Genomic DNA, 22,695 nt, shown 5'->3' on the forward strand with positions numbered 1-22,695 from the left:
GTAAGGTATTATTTATTTATTTTTATTGCATGCCAGTTGCACAAAGCCATCAAGACATTATTTGGGATCTGTTATTATTTGCATTTGATTATATTTCCTGTAGGATTGAGTTGGGGGTGTAACATTTAATCCAGTTTAGGGGTAGTGCAGCAAGTGTTTAAAGATATAATTTGGTGATAGAATGTTGTAATGTCAATTCCACAAGATTATGCATTTTACCTTTGAGTGTATTGCAGGTTGCTTTGCATAAAATAATTTAGCAGCTGCTCTAAGGAGACTGATTCACTTATTTGGTCCCTATTTATCCACAAGCACAAAATGTAAGGCACTTCAGTGTCGTGACAACAACACATGACCTATCAGCTTACATAGAACATTCTGATGAGTGCAAGTTTTCTCTACTGACTAGCATGGTATTCAAGTAGTGGGTGATTGCGCCATCTAGTGGTAGCGGTGACATGATTTGTTAGATGTAATGTGGTTGGGTAGGGTTTTCTGTGTGTGTGTTGGTGTATGGATGTATTGTTCTGATGGATTTGCTATTACTACAAAACTGTTACATTTAAAAAGAACTGACCCAAGTTTGTTCTACTAAAGTCACTATATGCTGACATTTTTAGTTAGATCTTCATATATGTTAATATAATATATATATGTATATGTTAATAACTAGGAAATAAGATTTCTGGTAGCCAGTGTTGATATTTCAAATCACCCAAACAAACACTCCCCTACCCCAAAAGGGTCTTGCCCCAATTTTGATAGCTCCGCCCCACACATATGTACACAACCCAAGCAACGATTATGACACACAAGCATAATCAAGCAAAAGCCAACATTTATTAATTCTGTGAAACAAAGCAAAACAAACATTACTCACCTATCGAGAAGAAACAAAGCAACCTTGGGATCCGATCGCAGGCCTTCCGCTCCTTGAGTTCTCTCAAAGCTGATCCGATGTTTACACAGGTTCTACTTCTTGCCTTATCGTAAGCCTTCTTTTGTTCCTATGATGGTTTCCTCTTTTGTTTTTATCTGCCATATATATCTTTCTGTCATCTGTCGAAAAAATACACACCCCACCGTTAAGAACAAACATCTGTTTTTACAATTATAGGAATACAAAAATTAATGGAAAAGTAAAAAAAAAACTTTGTTTTGCATTCCTTTTTTCTCTAACAATTTCAGCTAAGCACATTTGAAGATCTCTTCACCCCAGATATCAGTTTAAATCACCCTTTCACGTTGGTTTTTTTTTTTCCTCTCAGAGCTGGCCTGTTATTACAGTCTCTGGATTTACAGTAACATTGACATTTTTACAATATAATTTCATGTCACATTTTTGTCTTTTACCCAACCAAAATGGGTTTCACAGTCACAGTGAGTGTTCAAAATGCAAAAATGTTAGCTCATCATCCGTTTTACATTTGAAAACTGCGTTTGACAAAGAATGTAACTTGCTCATTTTCTTATCAGCAGTCCAGAATGTTAACTATGCTGCTACAATCAGCAAATATAAATTATATCATAAACCTCAAGGAATCACCTGTAAGATCTCATTTACCAATAAGGATTAAAAAAATCCAGTCAGTGAATCTCATCAGTGCGTTATTACAGTGAAACTGGTTGCAGTCTGCTTCCGTAATATGATAAATTTCAGAGTAAAATAAGAGAAAAGGTTTGCTTGATTTTTCACAATGCAGTCAGTTTCCAATGCATTAGTCAAAATGCAAAGTGACGAAAGGTATTTCAGAGATGGAGCAAGTTTATAAATTCTGATGAAAAATTCTGAAGATTTCTTTAGAATAACATGCACCATTGAAGTGTTCATTGCAGGACCAGGAACAAGTATAAAAGAAATTCCGTTTTAATCTCATGTTGACTTTTCAAAGCTGAATGACTCTTTATGCATCACTCACATTACTCATTTGTGCAAACATGTGAACCAATATTCTGGCTTAGTCTATCAGAAAGGAATGAAATAAATATTAGGTCAAGTGCAAAATCTTGTAACAGTTTTATGGCTAGTGACACTTTTTCAGATGCGACTGGTCAGTGCTATACTGCAAGGTCGTCCGGTCTCATGCGGCTGCTGGTCCCGCTGCTCTTGCTAAACCTTCTCTTGTCCCCAACAGATTCAATGCTTAGAAAAGGCGGCGAGGTGCATGCGTTGGGCGTCTCTGTAGGTATATGCGTGAAGCTCAAGAAGTTGACCCCTAAGAAGTCTTGACTTTGATGGCATTCGGTGACCATGTTCGCAGAGTTTTGTTGGTGCACCAGTCGGTCATGAAAAGGTGGGCAGGTTGGGTGTATAAGTGAGTGTGCATGTGTTTGTATGGTAGGGGAAGACTGTGGTGATATCAGGCACTGATTGAAGTCAGGAGGTGGAGTGCAGGCTCGGTTTGGTGAGACTGCAGCCACGGTGGATGGTGTATTCAGTCGCTGTTTGGAAGCCTTATATCTTTGCAAACTACCCTTAAACTGCTTCCACGCCAAATGATACAATTCCACGACGTTGAGCAACAGCGACACAGCTGCTACCACTAACATAAACACAATAAACACATTCTTCTCCGTAGGTCTCGAGATGTAGCAGTTGACCAGGTGTGGACACGGTGAGGCCTTACACACATAGAGCGCATTGAGGAAGACTCCATAGATCAGGTACTGGACTATAATGAAGATCACTTCCATTACAGAGCGGATGAGGATGCTTATTACGTATGTTAGTAGCAAAGCACCCTTCAATTGCAACTTCCCACCTCCGCCTTCATCCTGCTTCCCACAGTTCTTGTCTCCCTCTGGGTACATTTCTCCATCTCTGTCTGTTTGTGCTCCTCCTTCCTGCTCTTTCCTCCTCTTCTCCTCTCTGCGGACACTATGCATCACGTGTGCCATGTAGATGAGAGAAGGTGTGGACACGAACACAATCTGGAGCACCCAGAAGCGGATATGCGCAATGGGAAATGCTCTGTCATAACAAACGTTCTCACAACCAGGCTGCTCCGTGTCGCAGGTGAAGTCTTCCTGCTCGTCGCCCCACGAGGACTCGGCAGCCGTACCCAGGACCAGGATCCGGAAGATGAAAAGAATCGTAAGCCACACCTTTCCCACCGAAGTGGAATGTTCCTGGACTTCTTCTAGAAAGTTCCCCAGCAGAGTCCAGTCAGCCATGACTAGTCAAAAGAGCCTGAGGAAGAAAAAAAAATGAAGGGAAAAATTAACCTTTCCTAATTGACTTTCATGCTGTAACAGTTCAAGTCTTTTGCTGTACATACTTGTGCTAAACCTTAGTACTAAAAGAGGGAGAAGTATCATTGAGGTGGCTATATGTAAACAAGGAACTTTGCTGCCATACCACAGGTGCAGCAGGCGCAGTGATATTACGCAGTGCCTGAAAATAGTCCCTAAGCCTATTTTGAGACGCTGCGTAATACCATTGCACCTGCTGCACCTGTGGTACGGCAGCAAAGTTCCTTGTATATTACACCGGAATGAGAGTATAGTTCCTAGCCATATCAGCAGAGAAAATCGCAACTTTTCATTTTCCGTCGGTCTTCGTACACGATGTAATTACATCAAGAGTCAAGTTTTAAATAGTAAAAATTATAGAAACTCTTTGGTCATGTTTGAGCGAGATGCTAACGGTCTAATCAGATTCAATTATCTATGTTAAGCTAAGCTAAAAGTGCTACCGCCAGACCCAGAGATTGGCTGAATGGATGGATGGCTAACTGTTTAAAGGCCCCAATATACTTCAAACGAAATCGAAGAATGAATATGACGTCATTTCGAACAAAATCAGGCCGAAACAAAGTTCGTTTTGGCAGTTCAAAACCGCTCACCAAAGCAAACTTTCTGGGGGAGTTTGTTTTGTCTCCTAAACACATTTGAGTATTTATTGGTCCGTGGCGGTTACGCAGTCGGTGGTTGTGTTCTGAAACTCTGCAATATTTTTTCCCGCTTTGTTTCTCATTCAACGGAGGTCAAGCAAGAGAGAACAATATCTCCGGCCTAGTCCCTAGCAACATGAATACACTGGAGTGTCGAATAGCTGAGTTGGCACAAATATATCTGCACCTGTAAGATCGCTCCCGGAGAGACTTTAAAGATTCAGAGAAAGCATTTAATTCCTAGAAAGAAATCGCAAGAAGCTTGGTGTTGATGCCCAGAGTTATGCAAAAAGCAACATAGAGAAACATCCTAGACAAGTTTTCCAAAGCCATGAAAAGAATGAAAGGAAAGAGTAAAGATATAAGGTAGCAAGTAGTTTACCAAATACATGTTTCAAATAAATGTTACACCATACTGTTGCTGCTGTTGTTCTTTCAATAAGCAAATTTAAAGGGTATACAGTAAATGAAATGACAAACGAACATACAATAATAAACCTTTGTTTTTATCAAAAGTAAATTGACACCACATAAAATATAAAAAGATTTAACAATTTATCCAGTTTAATAAAATAAATGAACACTAATAAAATAAAGTAACAAACTTACTCCAATATTTTTTTCCCACATCATGCTAAAGTTTTCAGACTATAAGACATTCACACTTCCCGTAAAGGACTGATTATGGAATGGTTCTTTTGTATTGCAAACATGATACTTGACTCTGAACTGCTGCTAATTGGAAAATGAGCCTATTTTTGTTTTTTAAAGTGGAGTGTTCCTTTAGGATGTTCTACCTTAAATGGTTGGGATCACCATTCAAATTCTATTCACCTTATATAATTAACTGCTCTAATACAGTTGCAAATATGGTGTTTCAACAATTGCATACTGTATTAACTTTGTATCCACACCAGAACCCAAAAAATTCATACTAGTTTTAAATAATTCATAATTTTAGTTATGTACAATAATGTAGTGTAGCAAAATTTAGTGACATTCTGAAATTGTAACTACATTTAAGTGTCTCATGCTTTGTGCTTGTACACCTTCACAAGACTGTTACATTATGACTTCTAGGCTGCATTTAGAATAGCATACTACCCTCACTATTTCTGCCATGCTTAGATAAGGGGAAATTATACTAGTAGTATGCAAGTATGCTATTTCAAACTCTGGCCCAGATAGTATAGTCATATACTGCACTGCCTTCTCATGCTATTATAAAACAAGGACAAATATGTCAAACATGCAGCGACTGTATATTTGTTTGTGTGTGTAGATTTCTGTTCTTCGATACGAACTTTTCCCACACACTCAAGTGCTGGGAGTCTGGGAAAATGAGAAAGAAGAATTTGAGGAACCTGCTAAAAATAAGCATAGGATGTTTAGTGGCATTTGTCTTTTTTCTGGGTATTTGATGGCTGAACATTCCCTGTTATCATTTAAAAAGGAAACAGTGAATATTTCCAGCAAGTAACATGTCCCATCAATGAAGTTAATGAAGTATTTTGGCATCTTAAATTACGCTACATGTGTTTAAAACAGTACAACATGGTACTTCATTATATTTGAGTTGTTTTTAATGACTTCAGCACACACTGTTTAAAAATAGCACAATTAATTCTACACTCCACTGCTAAAGCTTGTCAAATTTAAATGTCGTGGGATATGTTCCATTGTCCTTTAGGGCAGGGTGTGCTCGATAAAGTGTTTCATTTTTCACTTTTTGACTTGAATTTTGTTGGTGCTTGTGTACCAGTTACACAGCGTCATGAACTTTATTGGTTTCTCTTACTTTCGCTCTGGATTAATAGTGTAGCGTCAGAGTCTCAGTCCTCAAGGGGGTTTATGGGAAGAGGGAGCCCAGAATACTCTCACCGCTTTAACATGAGATCTTGGGTAAGACTGTGAGTTTAAGGGTCAGTTTGTCTGTGGGAAGTATTGAAAAACATTTGGATGTAAATTTAACTGCAGAAACACACTGTGTAAACAGATCTTATTCGGATGCACCCTGCCAGAAGTTTATCAGTCTGAACCTTGATGCCCCTCCAACATTATTTTAACAATACGTTTTGATACGGTAATGACCAACTAACTGTTCATTATTCTTCACATAGTTAGAGTTTTATTTATATAAAATTGTTTGCAACCGTATATAATATTTATATAAATATTTTCTATATTTATAATGTTGTGAAATTACTGGAAAGGGCAGTTTGGCATCAGATGTGGGAACCACATCTTTAAAGACAGACTGAATATGGCGGAGTCACTATATAAGTGTGTCTCGCTCCCCCTTCCCTTCAAGGAAACAATCTTAAACAATATATTTTCTTGTTTCTTGTGTCTTGTTTTAGCAAGGGTGCTATTCATACTTTAACCATGTGATATATAATTTGCCAAATTCTCCTAATGAGTTAGTTGAAACTTAATGGTGGTGTCATTTAAAGTAATTAAAATAACTGATGATTTGTCCATATCAGCCTAACTGAAGCTAATGTAAACCAAAAATTTTTGTTGTTGTTGTTGCAGATATGTTTTAGATCATGGGTCAGCAGACTGTACATCAACAGTCTAACTGTAAGTTAACATTTCTCAGCGCTATTTCTGTGTCAGTGAAATTTTCAGGAGGACAGTGTCGAGACCTACACCCTTCTACACCTGTTTACCCGAGGAAAGGAAAACAATGTGGGAGTTTTTTGCAGCAGGGGCATCTGGAGATAGATAGGGACTGCTAAACAGACTTTACAAACAGCCCTCAAAAAGAGAACCATGCTCCTCCGGTCTCTGTTTGTCCTGTCTGTGTTTGTTTGAGTCAGCACTATGTCAGACGGCGCAATAAAGAAATGTTACGGGTCCCGTGGGGTGTGGAACACATAGACCGATTACTAAAAGAATGTGTGGAATGGAACCGGAGTTATCAGGAGAAACAAAAAGGACAAGCAATTTTAGTGGCTTTCCTCACTCGCAGCTCATCAGTGCCTTTATTAACATTTATCTGTCATAAGAGTATAAAATAATTTCTCTGCAATGTCCTTCTCAAATAGACCATTTAGTTCAATCTCATATTATATATATATATATATACATATATATATATATATTCATTCCCATTGGATAAAAACATAGTTCTGCACTCTTTTTGTATTTGTTTACAATAAAATCTTCAAATATTGTTTCCTGTAATTTACTCTTGTTATAAAACACATTTCATCATAAATCTGCTATAATCATCAGCATCTGTAAAATACACTTTAAAATACCTTTATTAAGCCCTCATGTTTTCTGTGGAAACCGTTTCTATAACCGTTTGAATCTCTCATTCGTCATAATCAGCTGTTACAATAATAGTGTTCAAATTGTAACCATCAGCGTTACAAGTTATCATCATATTCCTTTGTAACACACACATTTCCCTAAATACATACAACTTTACAATTTCGGAGTCTTCTTTATGTAAGTTATCACATTCTGAAGTACTTTTCTATTTTCATTTAGATCGTTGGCCGGAATGATAACAGACCATCCGTTGCTCTGCTCGGTGAACTCTCGAGAAAATCATCTCGATTAACTCGATTTAGCTGAAACGATTTATTTGATCACAAACAAGCTGTTTGACTCCAAACACATTAAAAATGTTAGCGTACATGATTTGACATGGATATTTACCTTCTTTTTCTCACTTTTGCGAACCCACACCTGAGTTATCAGGAGAATCGCAGAGAACAAACAAGGCTTTCCTCAGTTACAGCTCATTAACTGTCTGGAGTGAACACAGGCATCACTATGACAACCTCTCGCGCATCCACTCCCCCTATTGGCTTTAGATTTAAAATCTAGAAGATATATCAGCACTGAGGGATGATCCTTACACTGATTCTTTTGCATGATTGGCTTCTCCAAGCAAAATAAGAAATATCTGTCTGCTTTTATACCCCTGAACAGATGGACATGTTTTGTTCACGGTCAAGAAATCAGAAGATGATCTGTGGGAGCTTTTCCAGAAGCGTGGGTGTGTATGCATAAGAGTGTGATCAGCAGTTTAATGCAGCTGATAGCGTAACTGAAATAACTTGACATCATGAAACTAAGAACAGCAGAAGGAGCAACAAGGCTAAGCTTCAGAGATTGAGTTTGTCCATAGGATACTCCTTCACAAGTCTCTGTTCAAGGCTCCCTTTGTGTGTGTCTATGTATTCAAAGATAATCTCCTGGGAAACGTCATAACCGTTTCTTCATCAGGTTTTTCCAATTAGTTCACAACATGTTAAATGATTAGAGAGACCTAATACTGATTCACAGCCAAATTCTGCAAGGTTAGATTAAATTAGATCAGTGTAATACCTATTGAATTTCATATTCAGAATTAAACTTCGTGCTCAAAATATTCCTCAACTTCTCAGACTCTGATCAATGTCAGGAAGCCATCTATATTAGGAACATAGATATTTGAGTTATGTGACATTTCAAGTAATTTTATTTCTTTTATTATGACTTATTATTTATATTTTGTAATTATTACATTTAACTGTTTGTAAATTGAATTGTTATATATATATATATATATATATATATATATATATATATATATATATATATACACATTTTTTTGCAAGAAATGTTCAACAGTCATACAGTCATCCTACAGGTGATTGCAGATTGCGACAAAGAGGAAACACACAAAAAAACTCTCAACAATGCAGAATTTTTCTTTGATCATATTTACCAAGGGGGCTGATATTTTTGGCCACGACTGTATATGTCCATTTAAGGTATCCAACTATGTCCTCCCTAGATGCGTTTCTAGGTATTCGATGCAAATTTTTTTTTTTTAAGAAGCTAGGTATAAATAAAAGCATTTCTCGTCTCACACTTGTCTTGCACATACACACACACATTAAATAGATTATATATATATATATATATGTATATGTATATATATATATATATATATATATATATATGTATATATATATATATGTATATATGTATGTGTGTGTGTGTGTGTGTGTGTATATATATATATATATATATATATATATATATATGTAATAAAAGGTGTAATTATTTGTAACCGAAAACTGTTCAGTTTTCACAGTTTCTTAATATGAGAGTACAAGTAGTTAGGGAATGGATGTATACACACACACACACACACACACACACACGCACACACACACACACGGGAATGGATGTATACACACACACACACACATGTATATATGTACCTACACATATTAGAAATTTCAGGGATATTGAAGGCTCCACAAACTGTATGTTTATAATTGTTTCCATACCTTTAATAGTTGTGGACCAACATGTGTCTTTTGAAGATCTGACAGGTGTGTGTTTGTCTCGGTCAACTGATGGGTGAAGAATTGGCTGTTTTGTGATGATGCTCAACAGACTCTTGATTGCTCTGCCTCTTTACCTGAGAACACTGTCTCTTCTGCTGTTAGGATGTGCGATTAGTGGACAGAACTACTTGGTGGACCGACAGTCACCAAGCCTCAGAGACCTCCAGACTTCAGCAGAAGCTTCACTTTGATATATGTTTCTGTGATCAACGATCCTGACAGAACGATCTGGAATAGAGTCAGACTTTTATTTTTTTTATTTTTTATTGTATCTTCCTGACTGGGCCAAGTTGTGGACACAAGGCTGTTTGCAGACAGATTGATTCTTGTTCACTTTTCTTCAGTATATTCCACAGACAGATGTTGAAAACTGACTCTTTATTACGCCAGTTGACGAAATGTAAGCTGTCTCCTTCAACGATAAAGCTCCAAATTGATGGATGACTCGCTGTGGTCGTTCCGCAGTCTCTGGGTTTAGATGCTCACCTCTGTTGTTTCCATCAAGAATGACTCTTCTGATATGTCTAGTGTAAAATAAACCAATCAATTCAGTCTTCTCTTTAGATGAGTCGTAGTCCTTTCAGTGTCAGGGACAGATTACAGACTTGCTGATAATCAGAAACAGCTGCTAGCAGGCCGACCACCGTCATGTACGATCTGGACGTGCCCTCATTCTCAGAGGACATGTTAAGAAATACCAACAGAGCAGTACCACCTCCTTTCCCTCCCTTTCCTTTGCCACCTCCTTCTCCTCTTCTTTCCTATCTCCTCTCTCAATATCTGATTGCCACTCTATTTTAGTTGGAGGAATATCTCCTCATCAGGAAGGAAAGAGAGATTGTATTGAGCAACAATGGGGATTTGACCAAGGCTTGTGGTCTCCTGGTAATTATTTGGAGCTCTAAGGTTCATACGATGCAACTGAAAAGTTAACTAATTTTGCTTTCAGATGTTTTTTTTGTTTTTTTCAAATGTGCCTCTGACTCAATAAAATCCCCAATAGGTCGATATTACTGATCTGTACGAGTAGTATCTTGAAGCAACACATTTTTTTTTAAAGTTCAGAACTGAACCTGAAAATGAATGAGAAAGAGTTCATAAAAAAATTCCCTGTGACTTAATTTGCATTTCTAAAGACCCCAAGGTTAAAGGTTCTGTTTTTTCTAAAATACCAAACATACACTAAAACATCTGGGATTGGTAAGATTTTGACATATTTTTGAAAGAAGTCTCTTATGCTCAACAAGGCTGCATTAATTTGATAAAAAAAAAATACAACAAAATGTTGTAAAATATTATTTTGATTTAAAACGTCTGTTTTCTATTTGGATATTTTCAAATATAATAGCAAAGGTACATTTTCATTATTATTATTATTATCAATATTGAAAACAGTTGTGCTGCTTAATATTTAGCTTTTTTCAGTATTCTTTGATGGATAGAAAAAGTAAAAGAACACCATTTAATTGAAAAAGAAACACAAATGTCACTTTTGATCAGTTCAATGCATCCTCCTTGTAAAATAAAAGTATGTGAAAACATAATAACATAGTCAGTGAATCAACATTTTGCATGGGAATTGTTTGAACTGTAAATTGAAATTTTGTTTATAATCAGTTTATTCTTCAATTTAATCAAGATTATGAAAGCCATTTAAATATCAGTGTGACACTTCAATGTCTGCCCAGCTATTAAATGCGCCTTGGGCTTTTTTAAAGGAACATGAGGGATTTACAATGCATTACAATGTTTCCTATTGCCTTACTAACAACCTTTTAAAAAGTAAGATACCACACTACCAACTTGACAACAAATATCTCTTTTATAATCCTAAACTTTTATATGAATGATGCAGGCACATGATGCATTCTCAGACATGGTATTGGCAATGGGACATTGAAGAGACCCACCATGTGAACAGACTAGCTTTGGGCAATGATTGTTCAGTTGCATCATACGGAGTTTGCTTTCCTTTTTTCTATTTCTGACACCAGTCGCAAGATTGTGATCTCTGATCAAAAATGTATTTTGAACTCAACAATATGAACAACAATAATAATGTGGCTTGCCTTAACAAACACAACTAATGATACAAACTGATGTTGCTTCTGTTCCTTTAATGTGTCTCCAGAGCAGCTCTGGGTGCAGGAACCACTAAAGGTAAAGTGTGACTGTGGCACTTGAGGTTGTCATCAACAGCACTGTGACTAACAGCATTCTCTCATCAGCCCTGGTCATACGGACTGTGATAAAATGCCTTTCTCTTCATTTAGCTCTGCCAAAGGACTGTGTGAAGAGAACTAACTGTGTGCCCAAACCACACCACATATAAGCCAAGGTCAAAAGTAGTTCTTCTCAACTCTGCTCACACCTAATGTATCCATTAAATTTAAGAAGATAATGCCACTTAAAAGTGATAGTCACATCAATTGTATTTCAACCATCATTTATTTTACCCAGAATTCATTGCGAGGGCTGTTGTAAGTGAGTGACCTGCCCTGACCCCTCACATTTTAGACACCTAGACAGTGTTAATCCACCTGATGATCTCGTGTGAAAAGACAAACTTTTCCTTTATTTATTGCTTTTATGCATCTGTCCCTCATTTTGACCTTTATTGTCATCCTAACAGCCGAGTGGATTATTACGGGAAAGGCCTCGGCAAACATTCTCAAAAGCAAAAGAAAACACTGGGACTGTTCAAAGTGATATCGCTGTTGTTTTTTAAAGAGACGAAAAAAAGCAGAACAACCTCTTGGTGTCTGTCTCCATCTCCTCTTGTGTTCTGGTGTCAAAGTTTATTTTCACATTCATCCTTTGGAAACAATTGGGGAAAAGACGGCAGCTTTCACACTCAGCAAAAATCTTTACCGAAAAATTCCTATTGATCACAATGGTTATGCTGATACCGGCTTAGACCCTTTCAGATCTGACATTTAAAGAGAAAAAAAAATTATAATAACAAATCGCCATTCAGTTGTTATATAATAGTTATTCACAGTGACCACAAAGAGTGTGTAGACACTATAGTTTGTTATGGTGTTTGCAATTAAAATGTTCTTGTATAGTCTAAAAGATTCTGTGATTTAAAAAAAGTCTCATTTTTCCTTACCTAGATAAATTAGTAACTTGTAAATTTTGAACTCAATTAACACGGAGTGGTTTTAGTTGATGAGTATGATTGATTGTCAAGATGAATCTTCCTCTTTTTAACCTCCTTTTCAGGGCCACTAGACTCCAGTCTTCTATGGGACTTCTGGGGAAGTCGTGGCCTAGTGGTTAGAGAGTATGACTCCTAACCCTAGGGTTGTGGGTTCGAGTCCCAGGCTGGGAATATCACGACTTAGGTGCCCGTGAGCAAGGCGCTGAACCCCCAACTGCTCCTCGGGCACTGCAGCATTGCTACGGGTGTGTTCACTGCTGTGTGTGTGCACTTTGGATGGGTTAAATGCAGAGCATGAATTCTGAGTATGGGTCACCATACTTGGCTGTATTTTACGTCACTACTATTCACTGTCACTCACTATAGTGATTTGTGACCACTCTGCGTTCCATTTTTCTATTGTATTGCTATGGGCCTATCTTTCCTCTTGCTGTACTCAAACCAACAGGAAGTCTCATATCCATTTCCTTTGAGTTTGGAACAATTGATCCCATTTTCTCCAGCCAATTTAGTATTGTAGGTGATGCATTAAAGGCCATGGACAGCTGGGACTCTGTGGTTACATAGTTGTTTGTCACCATGCAGGAAATTAACTATTTTAAACCCTAATGCTATGTATTTGGAAATTTGGTTTGTTTGTTTTTTTCGGGTCATTCCAGCTCTTGGAGGAAAACATTTAGTCACACTTATGGATGTTTAGCCCTTTGTTAGAAAGGCGAAATCCAGAATCCAAGAAAGACTGGACAGTGTCCCATCAAAGGTTTAAGATTAGATTTCCAGTGGAAGCTGAAAGTTTGTTCACTACAACAAAAGGTCAGCCAAACCCAGTAGTTTAGATGTTAGCCAAGAGTGTTCTCCATTGAATTTAAAGTGGTTGTGCTACTTTGAAAAGTGGCAAAAAGAAATATATTTAGGGTAGTTTAATAATCTCATTCACAGTCTCTCTGCACTGCAAGTCTACAGTGAAGCTTCATTCACTCTTTAGTCTCCCACGTGGAATGGAAGTGAACTGAATCAGGTAAATCCTCCTTATTGTAGCTGGTATCTCTGGCATGCACAAAGAACAGAGAAGAGAGAGACCCACATTGGATCCATCAAATGGCTAGCGCTAGAATAGAGATTAATGGGGATTAACATGGAAGAACAAGAGGATGGGCACAGTGATTGAGTTCTATGTGAGTCTGGAGCAATATTTAGAGACTAAATCTACTTTTTACAGATTTAAGAGAGAGAGTGCTACATTCTGTTAGTATTGCTCACAAAGGCATCAAGTGACCCCTTGTGTCATGTAAAATCAGTAAGAATACTTAATAGATCTTCTTGAAAGACCGGACGTTGTTAAATTTTGGATGATAGTCTCCAGAATGGGATGCTAGTGTACTAGTTTTTTCCAACAGGATTATAAACTAATAACTAGCAAAAACTCCCATCATCAATCAACCATCATGTAAACTATTTGGTTCACCAGCTAGACCAACCCTAGCAAGTATAAACCACCTTAGACCAGAGTTTCAGCAAGGGATCTTTGATATAAATATTAAATTGTCCTTGCAAATGCTACTGTTTATTTAGTAGTACACAAATCCCAAGTAAGATTAAGTCCCAGTTATTCTAAGTAAAGATACAATGTTTCACTAAAATTGCCTTAGTTATCCGACAACTCAGTTTTTGTGTATTGAGAGTGAGAGCACATCGGATGTCTGTCTCACCCCTACCCTTTTCCCCTGCTAATGGCTAATGCTACCTGTATGCTAATGCTAGCCACTGTATCCTATGTAGATTTATGTCTGTCAGCTAAATCGTCCCTCAGGAGCAGGAAACGTGGCGCAACAGCATGTAGGCAGATCGGTGTAAGATAACTTTGTTTGAGGGATGGTCCTATGCTTAGCCATAGCCTGGGGCCTGCTTCATTTGCACAATCTGGGATCATGCCTCAGTGCGCACGTTTAATGGACACAGCGTACTTCATCATGACATCATGCCTTTGTTTGAAATCCCAACACCCATTCACCAGTCTGCTGCTGGCTTAGGCTGCCAGTGCCGGCAATATCAACAAGTAGCACCTTTAAATAAAGGCTTCAGGTACAAGCTAACATTGCTCCAACTTTTAGCATACTCTAATCCAGATGGTGTTGAGATATTTGTGTAGGAAAAATCCATGTAAAAGTACTAGGATAGGATGGAGTTTATTTATTGTCAGGCTATATTGGTTGCCCAAAATTTAAGTAGATGCCTAAAACAAGCCTGCTGGTCTCTTCTTTTCTCTCAGCTTTGTTTTTGCTGGTTTTACAGGGGTTTTGCGCACTTATCTGACTGGGAGATTAGCTTGGCCAACCATATGGACAAGCATGAACTAGCTAAGACTTAAGATGGTCTTAAGAAGGGATGTCCTGCAGGTTTTAGCTCCAACCAGCTCCAATACATTTGCCTGGAAATATCTACAGTAGTTACAGTGGCCTTCCAGGACAGGTTTCGATTCACCTGCTTAAGACCATCTTAAGTTTTAGCTGGTTTAAGCTGGTCTAAATGGTTGACCAACTAGTCTCCCAGTCTGATAAGTGCCTGACACCATCACCCCCCCCCACACACACACACACAAAATCCAGCAAAAACAAAGGTTGGAAACAAATTTTAACGTCCCTGTTATACACACACAAAGTATTCATTGTTTTCGGGACTTCACTGGCAGTCCAGTTATTATTATTTTTCTGTTAAAATGATAGTAGAGGGATATTTATTTCTTGCTCTTGTATTTAATTCTATCTGTAGTTAATGCAAAAGGGTTATTGGGTTTATCATGTCAGTCTTAGTCTATTGTTGCTATTAAATGTTTTAACACTGATCTTGTGATGCATTCCAGAGGTGTTACTAGTGTTTAATATAAAGAAGATATGCAAATGCACTGCCTCCACCCAGCAAAAAATCACACAACCACCTACTGAACATCATTCTTCAGTATTGGTTGAGGTTTCGACTAATTAGACTTGACTCTTTTGGCTTTATGTTGCTATAAAAGCATGTGTAAAATTTGGCATATTGTATTTAAATGTAAATTTAAATGTTATATATTACATACATTTTATATATCCAAATGTATTTTCCTTTTCATGACAAGTATTGTAATGTATGATAAAAATAAAACTGGTTTCAGTGTACATTGGTTTCATGATAACATGGAGTTTTATAGCCATGTCCTGATGCATTATTGTCACATGAAGAAAAAAAACCAAGACTTTTGCCATGACTGAGTTTGATTACACAGTGTTATTATCCATTTAGGATAAAATAACAAAATAAACATATTTTCTTGATTGGGATTTATGTTTAAAAAAGTGAAGCTAGCCTTCAAAAAAAGAAACAGATCTATCATTAGGATGTGACCACTTTCTCTGATGCATGTAGCATAGCATTAGCTTACGTCTATAAAAATGGACATGTGAAAAAATGTATGTATAAAGCCCACCTAACCACTTCCTGTGAGTCAAAGAACCAATGCTTCTGAGAAATGTAACCACATTCTATAATAGCTGACAGATAATTATAACGATACTGCTAATTCAAACTTAAGTGACAGTGTAGTGAATCTAAATAGGTCTTGTATGCCTAGAATCATGCGCCATGTCAAGTGTACACTTTTAAAATGGCCCTTTTCCCAGTGCCAGTGTCACATATGTTCCCGTTTGTGTTTGTGAATCCTATTGTACCACGCGTCACTGCATGCGTCGCCCTCTGAATAAAGGCTGTCTGGCTCCCAGCTTAAATATTGCAGCAAACTAAAAACCAACCATCAAACTGGATTCATTCACTTCTGCTCACTCGGGCGACAAGGATTGGAGGCCATAGGTGGGAACCAGAGAGCAAAAAGTTCACTTCACACCACAGTGTGCCAAGGGAAGGTGAACACAAATACTCTGGAGCTCTTACTGTGGCAAGTTGCCCATTTTATGCACTTTGCCTGTATTGCTGTTTGTTCTGTATAGAGTACCTTTGGCATGGACCTATGCATTTGATTCAGTTTTAGAGATTTTGGGGTCCTTATTTCTTTTTTTTAAGAGTCGGATGTGAAATTTGAGAGTTTTGAGACATTTTAGACAGGGTGAAAAAATCTCATATGTGATTGCTTGGATTGGTTATCTTTCTAACTGTAGATGGTTATCTGTTAGAACTAAAGCTGCAAATCTGATTCACTAACGAAATTCCAATCCTTCCAACATTGTTTGGGACAGTCTACATCAAGTTTATTTATACATTTTCAATACTAAAAACATTTTTTGTTTGCTCCGCAGTGCTGACATTCAACCATGGGTGACTGGAGTTTTTTGGGCAACATCCTCGAGGAAGTAAATGAGCATTCGACTGTAATCGGTAGGGTGTGGCTCACGGTCCTCTTCATCTTCCGAATCCTCATCTTAGGCACGGCTGCTGAGTTTGTGTGGGGCGACGAGCAATCGGATTACGTGTGCAACACGCAGCAGCCGGGTTGTGAGAACGTTTGCTACGACGAGGCCTTCCCCATCTCACACATTCGCCTGTGGGTGCTCCAGATCATCTTTGTTTCCACACCATCTTTGGTGTACGTGGGCCATGCTGTCCACCACGTACACATGGAAGAGAAACGCAAGGAACGGGAGGAGGCTGAGCTTAACAGGCAGCAAGAGTTGAATGAGGAGAGGCTGCCGATTGCACCCGATCAGGGAAGTGTCCGTACGGCCAAGGAGACAAGCACAAAGGGCAGCAAGAAGTTCCGTCTAGAGGGCACACTCTTGAGGACCTATATCTGCCATATTATCTTCAAGACTCTCTTTGAGGTAGGCTTTGTGGTGGGCCAGTACTACTTGTACGGCTTCCGAATCCTGCCACTCTACAAGTGCAGCCGCTGGCCGTGCCCAAACACGGTTGACTGCTTTGTCTCGAGACCTACCGAGAAAACAGTGTTCATCATCTTCATGTTAGCCGTGGCCTGCGTCTCGCTTTTCCTCAACTTTGTGGAAATCAGCCATTTGGGCCTGAAAAAGATCCACTTTGTGTTCCGTAAACCCATGTGGTCGCAGGTTGAGGGACCAGGGGCGGCCGAGAAGGCCTTACCTTCCATAGCGTCCTCCTCCATCCAGAAAGCCAAAGGCTATAAGATGCTGGAGAAGGACAAAGCCACGTCGCACTTCTTCCCTCTGACTGAGGTAGGAGGAATGGGGGCTAGGCAGCTGCCGGCTTCGTACAAGCCATTTGAGAAGAAAACAGACAAGGCAACCACACCTAATAAAGACATGTCTAAGGTGTATGATGAAACGCTGCCCTCCTATGCCCAGATGACCGTGATAGGACCAAGTGCAGCGGCGGGAGTTGTACACAGGGATGAAGATGAGGATGAGTTGGCCATCGAAGCAGATGTGGAAGCCAGCGAGACGATAGAAGACACGCGACCGCTCAGCAGCCTGAGCAAGGCCAGCAGTCGGGCAAGGTCAGATGACTTGACGGTATAAATAATATAGAACTGGATTAGAAGTTCAGCAGTGTAATTTGTAGTTTTGGGGAAAGTATAGAAAGAAAAAATAAGAGAGAAAGAAAGAGGTGGCTTTCAACAACTGTTGCGACACTTATAATACCAGCTCTTTAATTTGAGGAAGAAACCGATTTTAAAAACATAATGCTGTGCAATTTTCACGTGGAAACTTGAGAGCTTGATTTTTTTTTTCATGCAGCAGTATTTTTTGGACTGTTTTTATCAAACAGTTAACAAACCAGAGTTATAGATCTACAGCAGCTAGATCTATGTAGGGAGGAGGGATTTAGAAAAATATGTGCTGTTTTTTTTTTTATTTTTATATTTTCTATCCAGAATTTTACTCGATTCTGATATTTACATTTTTGGATTAGCCATTAGCTGAATGTTGTATGTGATATTTAGTTTTTATTCTGATAAGAAAACTATAAGGGCATCATCCTTTTCACCTCAATAAGTTCAACCATACATGATGATAAACACTCAATCAAGCTTCTTGATTTGTATGTGAATGGTACTGTGATGGATATGTGTATGTGGGAGGTGAAACAAATGCTGATAGTTGCACAGTCGTTCATAATGGCGTAGTAGCAAAATATAAAGTATTTATTCAAAGAAATGACCACCGCTGATTTACGTTAAACATAATACCTTGTTTATGGTCTCACTGATTTACATTAAGAGTCTCTTGATTTTTAGGTTAGAGTGTAATAATTACATTAGCCAAAGAAAAGATCGTAGGCCACATTCTTTCTTGTCTCTGCGCATACAGCCATGATGATGATGATAAAGATCACGCCCAATCAGCACAAAGTATTGTTCGGCAAGAGACAATAAAACAACATTACATGACATGTCACCACAGACAGTCTGACATCCTTGATGTTGTTGGAAATAACATTTTAATACTTTGGTCCTTCATGACATTTCATTAAAAAAAGGCTAATTAAAATATTTTAAAGGCCAGAAGTATTTCGCCTTTTTTACTGACTTATTTTCTTTTTAGCAGAGATTAAAATTAACTATGCATTAAAATTTGTTTATTTGATTTTATTATTTATTTTAATTTATTACTTCTGACCAACTAAATAAAAACGATTCATTTCATGTCAAATGATGGTTTATGATAACTGGTATGTCAAACACCCTGCCAACAGTTTCATATTAGTTTGGACTGAATGTAAAATTGCTGAAGTAAAGACAAACTTTCCCAGAACCTAAAGAATTGAATGAAACTAGAATTGAAAGGCTAGTTTTCTGTACTATATGTGATATGTGGATAATATTATTTAATGGCAAAAATCTGCTTGGGCAGACTGCATGGGGTGATGCAATATTAGACCCAGACATAAACGGCACAAAGACATCAAGTAGGTCAAAAAAACAAAAACAAATGTAGAACTAAAACAAACCCACACAAGCAGAGGAACGGTCATCATTTTGCCCCCCTAGTTACTGTACTAATGTGAAGGATGGCATTGTCTGCTCACAAAGCCTCAAAGCTGATGCTTAACAGCAGTTAATAAAGTGTTTATCTCCTCTGTTGTGTTTTTCTGATAAACAGTTCTTCACGGTGTCTATTCTGAGAACTGGTTGGTGGAAACAACAATAAAACACTGACGGTTGTTAAGATAAGAGCATGGGATTACTTCATAGAAAAGCTTGCTTACATGATCTCTGAAATGCAAAATGAAATGGCAGCTATGACACATGTTACCACAGTTTGTAGCAGAGGAATAAATAAATGGTTCTAGAGCAGACAGCGATCAGCCTGTTTACCGAATCATAAAAGCACACATTAGATCTCGGGTTGATGAGAGCAAATCTAATCAATAGTTCTTAGCCGTGAGTTTCAATGGCAAATTGTACTGAAAAGTAACTGTTTAAAGGCCTTCTGCCATTCTTTCCCCACATCATTTATCATTTCCTAACTTGTTTTTACTAGCTTTTAGTCCTTTATTGCACCTATACAGAAATGATTGTCAGTTGAAACCTGTGGATATAGCCAATAAAAGGTCATGTGTGGTCAACAAGGCTGTCTGATAGTATTTATTAATATCACAGTGTGAAAAAACATTCTTTCAAACACAAGCAAGTTTACAGATCTCCCTCGAACACATACATCGAACTACATCTAATATGCAATTGATTAATAAAAATATATACAAATTACTTTATTACATATGCATACATTTTATATGATTAATATATGTTAAACATTAATTAGCTTTTTTATATATCCTTATTAGAATTATCTATTCATTTTTATTCTAATTGTATTGTTACAGATTGTTAAGTTTTATGTTTTTGCCAAAAAAGGAACACATTATTTATGGTAATAATTCAGCACCAGGGTATTACCTCCTGATATATTACTGTACCATGGTATTGCCACAGTCCCTTTTGCAAGGTTAAGCTGAGACTCAGAACACTTTACTGCTCTCTTGTGGTCATTTGATGAATTATTTAAGCTCTACAAAAACTATACTTCTGCAAAAAAGATTTAAATGGATAAAGATGCCATTATGGACAAGCTAAAATTATATTGATGCTGGATTTTTGTCTAGTGTTTTTTTTTTTAGTTAGGACTTTTTTTTTTTGGACTGAAAATTCTGAAAGGGTGTGAAATTTTGCAGAGCATTTCCTGTGTGAGGCGGCTGATAGGAAATGTGAAAATAGCCAACCACAGTGCAACATAACATGCAGACTTCACTCACATACTGCATTAACAAATGATTGCACGGCTTTACCAAGCAGCAGACATCAGAGGGTGAGTTTTACCGTCTGTCTTCGATGATTTACACCACAGAGAAGTTTTTATAAGTCTTTATAAGAGGAAAACATAAGTGCAGAATTATTTTCACTAATCTCATGCTATTTTTAGGATGTCATTTTGAATTCAGCAGATGAATGGATAACAATGGGTTCCAATCAGACTACGAGTGAGCTGAGATTGATGATAGATATATAGACACACACACAAACACACACGCACATATATATATATATAAATAACTTTTTTTTTTTCTCAGGTACCACATTTTTAGCCACATTTTCAATAATGGTCGTGTTGTCCATCCTGTGGTGTTTTATTTTTTTATTGGTATTCAGTATCTGCTTGTTTTTGTTGAAAATCCCGCAGAACAAAAAGTAGGTCCCATCTTCCTATGTGTCTTTATTTAGATAAATGTAGTTGAATTAACTAAACGTAACATTTCAATACTACAGATTTCAGTATTACAACATTCAAATTGGTTCCTGTTTCAATTTCACAGACAAAAATCACAAATGGAAACTCCGGAAGATGAGGTAAAAGATATTTTCATATTTCATATTCACTTCATTATCGCTGTAGCAAATGCAACGGACAGCAGTGCATTGATATACAGACGGACAAGAAGTCAGATTGATTATATATATTATTCAGTGGTTATTGTTTGTTTCTGAAAGGTCACAGATGCAGATGTTTCTTTAAATGAGGTATGAATTTTGAGAACTTTTCTCAGTTTTGCTGTCAAGCCTCAAACCTCTATTTAGTATCCATTTATGTCAAGGGTCATTTTAGCTCTATCTTTATTTTCAGGTCTCTGAAACGAGGAAGAAACGACAAAAAAATAAAAGTTACAAAGAGAGGGTGAACTCAGTGTACTATGAGTGGTTTATGGATCACTCACCACAGAGGAATCCAAGAAATTCAGCTCGTACAGCACAATACTAATTGTAAACTAATGGAATACTCTTTTAAAAGAGAGAGAGAGTTTTGTTCTTGTTTCAGTAATAAGAAATGTATTTACGGTGAGTTATAACTGCAAACACCATTTGTTTTCATTGATCATGATCATCTATAAGAGGACGCTGTTGCACTTAATCACTACTGAGGTGAAATTCATAAATAACAAAATATTAAGAGATCGTTCATGAAATAAATTTTTTTTGTGTGATTCATAACCTGTAGGATTTTTAATGTCCATCCAGTGGAAGTCAATAGTAAGCAAAACTTCTGGTAACCAATAAGCCTTTTTTTTTCTCAACAACATGGGGTTGAGTAAGGAGTAAGGTGGCAAGGCTCCGGGCCCTGATGGTTTTGTTCCGGAGTTTAAAAAAATATATGAAAAAATGTATTTTAGAACCTCTAACAGACATGCACATTGATTCATTTAAAAAGGGGTGCTTACAGGCTATATATTTCATTGATCCAGAAAAAAACAAACCGTCAGGTGAATGCAGTTCTTACAGGCCTATAAGATTGTTAAATGTGGATTGTAAGCTGCTATCCAAGCTGTTAGCAAGAACACTTCAATCTCTCCTCCCTCAACTAATAAACCCGGACCAGACAGGTTTTATTTAACAAATGTTCTCATATTCCAATGTCAGGAGACTTTTGTAAAAAGAAGACGAAAGTCGTGACATTTGTCAAGTATGGTAACCCATACTCAGAATTGGTGCTCTGCATTTAACCCATCCAAGTGCACAGACGGCAGTGAGTAGGGAACGGGAACACACACACACACACACACAGCAGTTTGCTCTAGCAGCCTGTTAGCAACTGGGGGTTCAGTGCCTTGCTCAAGGGCACTTCAGCCATGGGTATTGAGGGTGGAAGAGCACTGTTCATTCACTCCACCCACCTACAACTCCTGACAGCACCGAGACTCAAACCTGCGACCTTCAGGTTACAAGTCCGATTCCCTAACCATTAGGCCAGAGCTGCCCCTGCCCCCTTAATATAATACAGTGTTCAAAGATATCCAAAACTCAAGTGCTTGCTGTTTCCTTAGA

General features: G+C 37.7%; 2 protein-coding genes and 1 long non-coding RNA gene across 3 annotated transcripts; 2 read left to right on the forward strand and 1 right to left on the reverse strand.

Annotated features, from left to right (window-relative positions):
• Positions 1-1,679: 1,679 nt before the first annotated feature.
• LOC132142682 (gap junction alpha-5 protein-like) lies at positions 1,680-9,504 on the reverse strand. The gene is made up of 2 exons (XM_059552738.1): positions 9,194-9,504; positions 1,680-3,190 (listed from the first exon to the last, which is right to left on the reverse strand). The coding sequence occupies exon 2, from the start codon at positions 3,172-3,174 to the stop codon at positions 2,059-2,061; it is 1,116 nt and encodes a 371-aa protein (XP_059408721.1). The 5' UTR covers positions 3,175-3,190; positions 9,194-9,504; the 3' UTR covers positions 1,680-2,058.
• A 7,203-nt stretch (positions 9,505-16,707) lies between these two features.
• LOC132142683 (gap junction alpha-8 protein-like) lies at positions 16,708-18,908 on the forward strand. Its single transcript, XM_059552740.1, has one exon. It carries the CDS (start codon positions 16,718-16,720, stop codon positions 17,894-17,896), a length of 1,179 nt encoding a protein of 392 aa, XP_059408723.1. The 5' UTR covers positions 16,708-16,717; the 3' UTR covers positions 17,897-18,908.
• Positions 18,909-20,562: 1,654 nt separating this feature from the next.
• LOC132142684 (uncharacterized) lies at positions 20,563-21,665 on the forward strand. The gene is made up of 6 exons (XR_009434099.1): positions 20,563-20,686; positions 20,801-20,858; positions 20,949-21,066; positions 21,192-21,225; positions 21,367-21,396; positions 21,500-21,665. It is a non-coding gene; the product is annotated as an uncharacterized LOC132142684 (long non-coding RNA).
• The last annotated feature ends 1,030 nt before the right edge of the window (positions 21,666-22,695 follow it).

This window comes from Carassius carassius, chromosome 6 (genome assembly GCF_963082965.1).
Source record: "Carassius carassius chromosome 6, fCarCar2.1, whole genome shotgun sequence".
NCBI lineage: Eukaryota > Metazoa > Chordata > Actinopteri > Cypriniformes > Cyprinidae > Carassius > Carassius carassius.

Bases quoted from the DNA above. Each gene is read 5' to 3' on its own strand.
- LOC132142682 (XM_059552738.1), bottom strand. From the start codon at position 3,174: ATGGCTGACTGGACTCTGCTGGGGAACTTTCTAGAAGAAGTCCAGGAA.
- LOC132142683 (XM_059552740.1), top strand. From the start codon at position 16,718: ATGGGTGACTGGAGTTTTTTGGGCAACATCCTCGAGGAAGTAAATGAG.